The 11,156-nt window shown below is 42.2% G+C and overlaps 2 protein-coding genes across 2 annotated transcripts in view; both read left to right on the forward strand.

Moving 5' to 3' along the window:
* LOC103386484 (DDB1- and CUL4-associated factor 1) overlaps window positions 1-3,770 on the forward strand; it is a 21,652-nt gene extending 17,882 nt beyond the window's left edge. Inside the window, 7 exon segments of the mRNA XM_017036569.2 lie at window positions 564-657; window positions 992-1,096; window positions 1,268-1,341; window positions 1,527-1,619; window positions 1,722-1,871; window positions 2,124-2,262; window positions 2,709-3,770. Of these exon segments, the coding sequence (XP_016892058.1) occupies window positions 564-657; window positions 992-1,096; window positions 1,268-1,341; window positions 1,527-1,619; window positions 1,722-1,871; window positions 2,124-2,262; window positions 2,709-2,764 (711 nt within the window). The 3' untranslated portion in view covers window positions 2,765-3,770.
* A 129-nt stretch (window positions 3,771-3,899) lies between these two features.
* dock3 (dedicator of cytokinesis 3) overlaps window positions 3,900-11,156 on the forward strand; it is a 41,134-nt gene continuing 33,877 nt past the window's right edge. Inside the window, exon 1 of the mRNA XM_008320771.3 lies at window positions 3,900-5,152. Within this exon, the coding sequence (XP_008318993.1) occupies window positions 5,113-5,152 (40 nt within the window). The 5' untranslated portion in view covers window positions 3,900-5,112. The remainder of the gene's footprint in view (window positions 5,153-11,156) is intronic.

Genomic DNA, 11,156 nt, shown 5'->3' on the forward strand with positions numbered 1-11,156 from the left:
ATCAGCGTTCTGTATCTGGTGATGATAACATTAGTATCAGTGGAAATACTTGTAATAGACCTTAAATGTTTAGGGCAGCCTGAAAGAAGTTTGTTTTTCTAACACTTGAATAACTTTTCTGATCAAGTTACATTTTTAAGATTTATTTTATTGTTGGCACAGGTTGACCATTGTACAATTACTCAATAATTACCACTCATGCTAGAAACTGTAAAAAAATCTAAATATTTTTACCTTACTAGTTGTTCAGTGTTTTTTGTGTTGCATACATTGTCTTTTATATACGATACAGTATTGCAAACGCTATCACGGTTAGATTTTAGGTTTCCAAATGTGGGTCCAAAAACCTCTTTAATATTACGAAAAGAAAGGAAGAGAAAGCAAGGTTGAGGTCTTTGTTGGTGAGGTTGGAGGATCATCTGCCCTCCAACCTCACCAAATGTTAAACAAAATGCAACCTTTATTGGAGGGAAGAAGAGATTTCTTCTTAAGTAAGTAATAATTAAGGTAACTCTGAGTGTTGTGAGGTCCATGAAGTTTTCAGCCTTAACTGCTGGTGTCAGTGGGACATGAAGACCTTTCACCTCCTGCGCACAGTCCCAGCTCTTGACCAGTGCCGACTGGTTTTCAACAGTAACGCCACCATCATGTATGGAGGTAACGTAGAAGGTTTTATCTGGAGAAATTAAATGTACTGAGTGTCTTTGTGTCCTTGTCAATCCAACCGTCTCACCTAGACTGCATAAGTCAGGCTTTCATGTCTCTCACTTTTTGGTTGTTTTGAATGTATTTTTAAAATGGCTATTCACTTTTTGGTTGTTTTGAATGTATTTTAAAAATGGCTATTTATTTCTGTACCTTTGTGTACAGCGTCTCTAAGGCAACGAGAGGTAACAAACGCTTGTCTGCATCCAGATGTTGCTCTAAACTTGTTGATGGCTTGCAATAACAAGCTGTAAATTCTAGAATGATGATTCTTTTTTCTACACAGCCATGCTGCAAGCTGATGATGAGGACGATACCATGGACCAGCAGATGAAGAGTCCCTTTGGTTCCTCCTTCAGAACCTTTGACGCTACGGACTACAAGCCCATCAGTAGGAACCACTTCAGCAATCACTTTGAAAATTGTTAAAATTGTGATGTTGATGTTGGTTAAAGAAAAACCCTTGTATTTAAACACATCTTTCTCAGTGCTGTTCTTGAAGAAGTTTGTAGCTTTAGCTTTGAGACTCAGCTGATCAAATATGCTGTGGATTTGTTTTTAGCTACAGTGGATGTGAAGAGGAACATCTTTGACCTGTGCACCGACAACAAGGACTGTTACCTGGCTGTTATTGAGGTACAGATTTAAACCCAGTTCATCTGTTACAGCTGACCTCTAGCTTTTGAAGGTTTACCAGATTGTTGTTTTTTTTTTTCAGAAATATAATTGTTTTGTTTACTATAGCCTAATTTCTATAGCCTAAAGTGAAATTATGAAGAAATTCAACTCTTTGTCTTTTGTCATGTGTTTGGACCATGTAGAACCAGGACTCTGTGAGCTTGGACACAGTGTGTCGTCTCTACGAGGTAGGGCGACAGAAACTGGCTGAAGAAGGAGACGACGATGAGGACGAGGTAACAACACGGACGCTGGTGTGGACCACTGTCTGGACTTCATGAAGCTCTGAAGTTAGATCTGACGCAGATCTGTTCTTCTTCTTAATTCTTCTCCTTCAGGATGAAGACCAAGATGACGACGATGATGATTCTTCGGACTCGGACGACGACGACGATGACGACATGGACACTGACCCGCTCATAGAAGAGCTGACCAACAATGACAACCCAGACGACGTTGGACGAGTTGACACTCCCACAGAGGAGGAGGTATCAGAGTCATGGAGTCTTGTTTTTCTTTCTTTTTTTTTTCTTTAGAATGGTGATGTTAGTGTCTGTTCTAGCAATTAATCTAATTATCAGCTGTAAAAGAGAGTTTATATCTAGTACAGCTTTTATTTTATATCATTCTTTTGTGGGCTGCAGCCCATGGGCTTGACTGTGTCGGCCTTCTTGGTGGTCTAGAGTTTAGAATGTAGAACGTGATGGAAATCTTTCCCTTGGTTTTCAAACTTCCTACAGATCTCTCAGCTCCTCGGTGAAATCGTCCAAGACAGTGACAGCGCTGACGACAGTGATGTCAGCAGCGACTCTGAAGATTTGAATAATTCCATCAGAGGTGACGTTAGTTCTGATCCGTTTGACCCTGAGAACACAGATGGTGAGTAGTAATGTTCCTACAGTCCATGTCCGCACTTCCACCATCTTTAGTTTCAAACTTTATTTAATATCACAAAGTGAGAGCAGCTCTGAGCTGTTGGTGAGATAAAATCACTGACAGAGAAAATCAGTGATTTTATCTCACAGAGACACTGGAGCTGCTGCTACTTTAGATTCATAAACTCGACTCCTAACAGATACGTAGATAGATAGCACTAATGTAATGTCAAGTAAACATTAACCACTCACTGATGGCTTGGGGATATTTTTCAGTCATTAAAAATAGGGTGAAGGAGAAGAACAATAATCTACACACGAAAGCTGCTGTGTTATGGAGAAACCAAAAATGTCTTCATAAATATGTAGAATTGGAAAATGTTTAACAAATATGTTCTTACCTTGTTTATCCTGTGTGTGTGTGTTTGTGTGTGTGTGCCCACACTGCAGATGAAGCTGAACAGTCAGACAGTGATGACACTTCTCCACTCCTGTGGTTTTCCTGATTCTACAAGCCTTTGTTATTATTTTATTTTGTTTTTTTTCCACATTTTTCTTCAAGCAGACAAAGTGAATGTGAACAATGGGTCTCTCTTTATACAATTTAAATATATTTATATGTATTTATCTATATTTTAAATTGGGAGGGATTTCATGTTTTTCCTACAGTCTGGTCCATAAATGACGCTCACTCTGAGAGTAAAATGGTAAAATTGAATCACCTTTCAACTGAGTCTGTCCGAAATAAAGAAAAAGAAAAATCAAATGTGGCAGAACAGTTTTGTTTAATTAGAAATTTTATCTGTAAAAAAATAAGATGCAAATCTTTCATTCTGTCCCTTTCCAAAGTGTTCAGTATCCCACATGTGAGGAGAGTTTGGATTTCCACTAGACAATGAAAAAACATTTGCGTTAATGATCTGCTTTGTATGGAAATGGATCCAACTTTTAGCAAATATACAGTATACAGTACAGTTGTACTCACAACAATACAAACAAATGAATGTGATCGTTGCAGTGACTCTAAAGTGATGGAAATATAGAGACAGGATTCAGTACTATCTGTCAGAGAACTGAAAAGTTTTATAAAGGCGTGCAGGAAGGACTGTCTGTACAGTCACTACAGGAGGACACGAGACAACGAAGGACACACGGTCCTCGTTGATTAACATTTTTGTAGAAACGTCTAAATAAAATATATTCATTGAGTAAAGTGTTAGTTAATTCATTTATTTAAAGAATTGTAACTTCTATCATAAGGTACCTTTCCTACTTTCAGTGAGTGTTTAAATGTATTACCTAGTAACTGACTTTAACATAACCAAGGCATTTTCTTCACAGTCTATTTTGAAAACACTATTTCGCTTTACTTTTGTTGTATTTATTTGTTTAATTGTTACATTCTTTTCGTACTTTTATTGATAACGTGGACCATATTCACATAGTTTGTGATGTAGCTTCTCCCGGCCATCAAAAGAGGGCAGTGTTGCTTTGATTGAAAAAAAAAAAAAACTGGCTCCGTCTCCGTTTGTGTCATTGATGACCTGCAGTGAACTCACGATTAATCATTGTTTTACTCTATTGTTTGTACTGGATTGATGAAAGTTCATAATCGTCCGTGATTTATTGACCCAGTACTAAATTTACATGAATAATTTTAAATGCTGGATTTTTTCTATAATATGAACTCTCACCACAACTATTGTCTACCGACTGTTTACTTCATAAATGCAGATGGTTCTGAAACAGAAATGATACATATGCCAAAGGCAGTTCTAATGGGCCAAGTGGTGTGGTTTCAGAATTGAATTACAGTACCAGATGTAATACTACTATTACAATGAATTAACTATTACAATGAATGAAACTATACGTCCCCTTCTTAATGCACATGTCTTATCTGAACACAGTATTATTTGCTGCTCAATTCAAATATTTGTCACAGTGGTGTACTGGGAGTGACGGGTGTTTTTGGGAGTGGAACCAGGTGTAAAATGTTTGAGACGGGTGCAGTGGTTAAGGGCTCCCTTGGCTGCGCCCCTGTCAATCATTTTTTACATTCCTGTCTAATTTATGTGTTGCTCTTTTTCTACTTTGTGTCTTATAATTTTCTGTCTTTTTTTTACTGTTGTTTTGGTCCTTCAGCCGCAGCCTCCTGCTCTGCTGCGCCTGTTTTTCTTCTGTATCAGGTTGAGCTGCAGGATTTTCCCCACGCTGATGACGGCTCTGACACACGCACGCACGCACGCACGCGCACAACTGTGTCTTCATTTCCCTTAGTACGGGTGCGTTAGACCGGAGAGCAGCGCAGAGACAGACAGCAGCGACAGAGTACTAGGTCTGGAAAACCTGGGATGTGCTGGAGCATCTCATAGAGATGGTTCCGGACCAGACTGACGTACATCTAGGAGCGGATTTTCCCTCACGCACGCTACTCTGACAACACAGGAACCGGACCGGATCGGAGCAGACTCAACAAAAACCTTGTCCATCACGGCCGCGTCCCGGCACGGAGCGGCGCAAACTTTCGCCTGGATGTGACGCACAGGTCTGCGTGATGTTTTTAGATCAGTTGACCTGGAGCTTTTCCTCAGGAGACTCCTGTAGGAGCAGGAAGCCTCAGAGCTGAGCATCACCGGGACTCGACCAGGTCCTGTATCTCGAGCTCGGAACTGAGCTCAATCTCGGAATCTCCCGGAATCGCTGGGACATCCCTGGGAGACTCAGGTGAGCCGAGCTGTGTCAGCAACTGGAACAAGCCTAGGAATAACCGTGAGGGGGGGAAAAAACAACTCGACAAAGACACTATCTGGAATAACGCGACAGATTCACCAGCACCGGAAAACGCCGAGACATGATGTGGACACCGACAGAGGACGAGAAGATCGGAGTGGGTGAGTAGATGTAAATTGAGGGGTGAGATGAGGATGATGGTGATGATGAAGGTAACAACGATGGCCCTGACGTAGATGAAGATAATGATGGGAAAGTTTAATTTTCGTCCTCAATATAATTTCCCAGAAACACACATTTTCCAGTCTTAAAGAAGTCGTTCCGACTTCTAAGGTTTGTGATCAATTTCTTCTTCTTCTTCTTCTCCTTTGGCTGACCCCTTCAGGGGCCATCATTGTGGATCCTCTCTGTATTTCTTCTGGATGCTGCTGTCACACTGCTCTAAAGTGAACTTTTGACCCTTGGGGTCACCAGGAAGTCCAGGTACTTCTGGGACCTCAGTGGAAGAGTGGTTAGTGCTCTAACCTTACAGCAACCTGGTCGCAGTTTTAACTGCCTACTCTAAGTGTTGGTCTTTCTCGAGGTCAGGGTGATGAGGGTAATGATGTCAGAGTAATCAGTAGGATGAAAGACAAACACTGGATGTAAACCATGGGTCTGTGTGACTCATCAAGTCTTCACTCACTTCAACTCTGGGAAATACAAACACAAACAGCCAATCAAAAAGAATAAACAGCATCACACCACAACAGACAAGTGATGAGTCAACTGAAATCAACAGGAAGGACACTAGTATTGTCTGTCAGTAATCTGAGGGAGAAGAAAAGGAGGTTGGCATGTTCGTGTGTGTGTGTGAGTCAGTGTTGTGTGGTTGGTGTGTGTTTTTCTGGTAGGATGAGGCGTTGCATACCAAAGTGAGCAGAGCAGTCACTCTCACTCTGGATTAATGAAGAAAAAAGAAACAGCCTTTCAGACCAATGAAAGAAGCTTTGTGGAAACACACACACACACACACACACACACAGCGTTTTGTAGTTTATCATCACTTCACGTAGACGTAGCATATTCCTTAGCCCCTTACGTAACGTTACCCATTACAAACATATGTCTAATCTTAACCCTAAACCCAACTCTAACCTTACGTCAATTCTAATCCCAACTAAATCCTGAACCTCAAAAAACTCTCTCGCTCAGTGGAGACCTAAAAAATGTCCTAGAAATGTCCAAAATGTCCATGTTGGAGTGTCCCCCACACCAACTCCCCACAGACAGAGCTTTAGCAGATTTTCACACCCAGAGAATACTGCGTGATGAAGCTCCGCCCACATTCCCATTCTCACTCCCTCATGCTGTGTAACGGTGAACATACAGTCAGACCCATTATCCTGAGACATTATTGTTATACACATTTCCTCAGTAAGAGAAAACTTCAAATTAGCTTCACGCCCAGCAGAGCTAAAGCTAATGGTTATTTTTCCATCAGTACTTTGTTCTATCATCGATATATATCTTTTTGTTATAGTTGGTGATTCTAAAGAGGATACGAATGATTCAAATGCTGTAATTACAGGGAACATGTTAATGAGGATGACGAAGATAACAATCGACAACAAGAATAATGATGATGAAAGGACATTAGGTCCAGGTGAAAACAATCAGTTATTGTTGAAAATAAAACTAAAGTGACGATAGGGTTGATGCAGGAAACAACTATAGTGATGATAAGGATGTGATAAAAACTGTTCCTGTCTAAACTCACGCAAACTTAGGTTTCTGCCTGAAGCTTTTTACATCAGAAAGTGAAGAATTCTCAGAGGAATCTCCTCGGATTTTCCCTCTGGGAAAACTGAGCAAAGACCAAGAGAAACCCTCTCATCTGTGATCCACTTCCAAATCCACGACTGTTCACACGGCCCGACTCGTCCCTCTCCAGGCGTTAACTCGCAACATACATCACACACACAGTTTGGCTTCACTGATCTAAGCTGCGTAATTCATAATTAGAAGTTTGTTTGTGTGTGTGTGTGTGTGTGTGTGTGACTGTGTTTGAATACACACCTACTCTTTATATCCTGAAGAGATGAAAAACCCTCAGTGTGGGTCACTTCTGTTCAGGGCCGTGTAAGCTTCTCAAGAAATAGAAGTGTTTCTCTCACCGATTGTGTTTTAACCAAAAGGATTGTGGGAATTTTAGAGGAGGAAATACAAATGATTCAATTAGAAAAGCCTCGTTTCTGTGAAATAGTGAAGAAATATATTATATTATTGAATGTATGAAGGCTAATGCTAATGATATTTATGACAACAACCGTGTTAATAAGGAGGTGGTGGTTTTACAGATGATGTGGATGGTCATGAGTTTGATAATAATGAGGTGGATACTTAATGATAATGACAATTAAGCTGAATAATTAATATGGCAATCAAGATGATTGTTTTATTAGTGAAGATAGGTGTGATGATATGACTATTGATGAGGATGAAGATGATCATCAAGATGGTCATCATTCTCATCATGTTGATAATGATGATTATGATGGTGATAAGAATGATGAAGATGATAGTGGTGATGTGAAAGAGGATGATGATGATGATTATAATCACAGTTTTTAAAAGCACAAGGCTCTTCTTCCTCTTCCTCTTCTACTTCTACTTTCATTTCAGACTGACTGAGCTCTAAGGTCAGTTTCTTAATCTTCTTAGGACTGTTAGGATGAAAAAGAGGGAGGGGCCAAGAGAGTAAAGTCGGGGGGGGGGAGTTCGGGGGGGCAGAGTGGTCAGCCCGTTGCTTCCTGACTTCTCAGCAGTGGAGGATTTGTTTAAGTACAAAACCTCAAACACTAAATTTATGGAAATGTGAGAGTGCTCCCCCTCACACCAAAGTCCATGGAGAAAATCATTGATTTTAGCTCAAAGAAATACAGCAGCCACTGCCCTTCTGCTGCCTCCTATAGTCTGTTTGTGTCACTGAGGTAAATCTGGCAAAGGATTACGAAGAGTTTGGGCTCAAAACACCACATTTAAACTAAGTGATAGAGGAAGCAGTAAATCAACAACTGCTGTGTCACTGTGCTAAAATCAATGATTTTCTCCATGGACTTTGGTGCTGGAAGAGAGGGTAAAGGAAACAGAGCTGCTGCTGGTTATTTATGTATTTTGTTTTCATCAAAAAAAACAAACAAACATGTGAACCACGATGAAGTCATTTGTGTGAGCTGAAACAAGAATACCATGGAATATTCCTTTATTGACACAGAGGTGGCGCTGCTGGAGGAGGGTGGAGCAGAAAAGTACAGTCAGACAACAAAGGAAGCTGCAGACAGGAGGGTGGCTGGGGTAGGACAGAGAGAGAGATGAAGGAGAGATAAAAGAGGATCTTTCCATCATCACTGTCCGTCAGTTGAACTTGTCAGCAGGATTCTTTAAAAACACAGACACGTCACCTCCTCCTGTACTCCTGCAGCAGGAGGAGGAGGAGGAGGAGGAGGAGGAGGAGGAGGCTCTGAGGCTGGGAGAGAAAGTTTGGAGGAAGAGTTTGAGCTGTAGTCAAACCAAAAGAAAACTTCACTGTGGTTCTCAGCTGGTGGGCACCAACATGTGCGTGTGTCTGTGTGTGGGTTTGCGCGTGTGTCTCTTTGTGCATTCGTGTGTGTGCGTGTGCATTGCAGAGCAGATTTAAATGGTTGTTATGGTGACACTGGCTTCCTTGATCACCATAACAACACTCCAACTTCTCAACTTCATGCATGTGTATAAACGCACACACACACACACACACACACACACACACACTAGGAACACATTACTATGCTGGAAATTAGTAAAGCAGTTTTATACGACAACAACACAAACCACAGACACAACACGAACAAAAACAGCAACTGACAACAGCAACAATAAGATGAGTCTGTCTAGATGAGTCTGTCTCCCTCATGTGTCTGTCTCCCTCGTGCGTCTGTCTCCCTCCTGTGTCTGTCTCCCTCCTGTGTCTGTCTCCCTCATGCCTCTGTCTCCCTCATGTGTCTGTCTCCCTCCTCTGTCTGGCTCCCTCCTCTGTCTGTCTCCCTCATGCGTCTGTCTCCCTCGTGTGTCTGTCTCCCTCATGTGTCTGTCTCCCTCATGCCTCTGTCTCCCTCATGTGTCTGTCGCCCTCCTCTGTCTGTCTCCCTCGCGCGTCTCTCGCCCTCCTGTGTCTGTCTGCCTCGTGCGTCTGTCGCCCTCGTGCGTCTGTCTCCCTCGTCTGTCTCCCTCGTGCGTCTGTCTCCCTCATGTGTCTGTCTCCCTCGTGCGTCTGTCTCCCTCATGTGTCTGTCTCCCTCGTGCGTCTGTCTCCCTCATGTGTCTGTCTCCCTCGTGCGTCTGTCTCCCTTCACCCATCAACCCAATACAACAACCGTATTAATCTGTCCAGAAGGAGGACATAAAGACGTAGTGAAATCTGTTCCACACAGATCAAAGCTAAAGGTTTCGTTTCATCATCACTTCACTTCCTGTTCATTCACTCGTAAAAACTGGACCATGGTGTTGTGGACACTAGAATTTAAATCCTGCTGCCCTGTGTGTGTGTGTGTGTGTGTGTGTGTGTGTGTGTGTGCGTGTGTGTGCGCTTCGTGCTGAGCTGGAGCTGAACTGAGGAACCTCACACACAGAAACCTGTTATCATAGCTTTTAGAACATTTGTTCCTGTGGATCAGCAGTAACTGGAGAGTATGACAGATACTGTGGTATACACAGCAGTACTATACTGCACTCTATTGTACTGTAGTAGTTCACTACTGTTATCTAACATTCAGTACTTTAACCACTGCACTGTAATCTAGTTTTCTGTACAGTACTGTAGAGTTTTGCAGTGTGTTATAGTTGTCTGTACTGCACAGTACTGCGTTATACTGTATTGTAGTGAAGTATTTGATTCTGAACAGCTACGTACTGTAGTCTGCATGGTATAATACTGTGTTGTAGCGTACTGTACTGAGTATTAGCTGAGAAAAAGCTAAAAGTTAGCAGATGTAAACGGCAGTGGTTTTTTTCAACTCTGTACCAGCTGAGAAAACCCTGATGTCTCTGAGTCCCACCATGATGACCAACATCAGAACACAGCAGCAGAACACAGCAGCACTTCACTGTAGAGCCTCCACCACAGCAGAGGTTTAGACATGTTTAGAAAGATGTTTATGTTGAAATGTTGTAGTAATTGTGCATGGTATGTTTCAGATTTATTCAATTGAAAATGTAAATGTGAAAATATGAATTTTTCCCGTGTGCCACTAGAGAGCGCTCACGTACCGCTGGTGGTACACGTACCACAGTTTGAGAACCACTGGTAGATTGATTTAGGGAATTAACCTTTAAAAATATTGAAACCAGAGGTGGTTTAATATACTAAGCAGTTCTGTCTGAGGCTGATGTCAGAGGTCAGTCGTCTGGCCGTCTCCTTCAGGTCCTCCACGCTGCTGCTGCTGCTGCTGCCGTTGATGATTAGTGTGTTTTTAAGCTGCTGTAATGGAAGCTTAACCCACTGCTCCACTTTCAGAGGAGGAGCGGAGAAAAGCTGCACCATCTGGACATGGGCTCTCTGCTGCTGCACCCAGGGCACAGGGGGTGTGCACGTGGTGACCAGAGCGTGCACGTGACGAGCACAAGGCCCGTTTACTGTTAGGAAAACACCAGTGACAACCAGACACGAAGGACTCTGACAAATACAGCTACACACACACACGCACACACACACACGCACGCACACGCCAGTGAACAAAGACACGCAGTTTTACTTCTGCATGGCTGAATGTACAGTAAACGCACCTGCAAGCACACACACACACACACACACACACACACACACACACACACGCATATACACATACATACATGCGCTCGTGTGAAAAGCTGCTAACAACGTCTGTCCCTGTCCTACATTAGTGTTATTATTGGACAGTTTGAGAGGGGAGGGGCTGTGTGTTCAGTGTGTGTGTGTGTGTGTGTGTGTGTGTTACAGTAGGAGGCCCTTCTGATTTAGTATAATCAAATGCTAACCTTTAGCTGTTTTTTCCTATACATTCTTGCTCCTTGTTTGTTTTATATTTTTTTCTCTCTTGTTGGTTTACTATTTTGGATTTTTTTCTTCCTTCAGGCCCTCCTCATCTTCCTCCTCATCTTCCTCCTCAT

Source organism: Cynoglossus semilaevis, chromosome 11 (genome assembly GCF_000523025.1).
Source record: "Cynoglossus semilaevis isolate Cse_v1.0 chromosome 11, Cse_v1.0, whole genome shotgun sequence".
NCBI lineage: Eukaryota > Metazoa > Chordata > Actinopteri > Pleuronectiformes > Cynoglossidae > Cynoglossus > Cynoglossus semilaevis.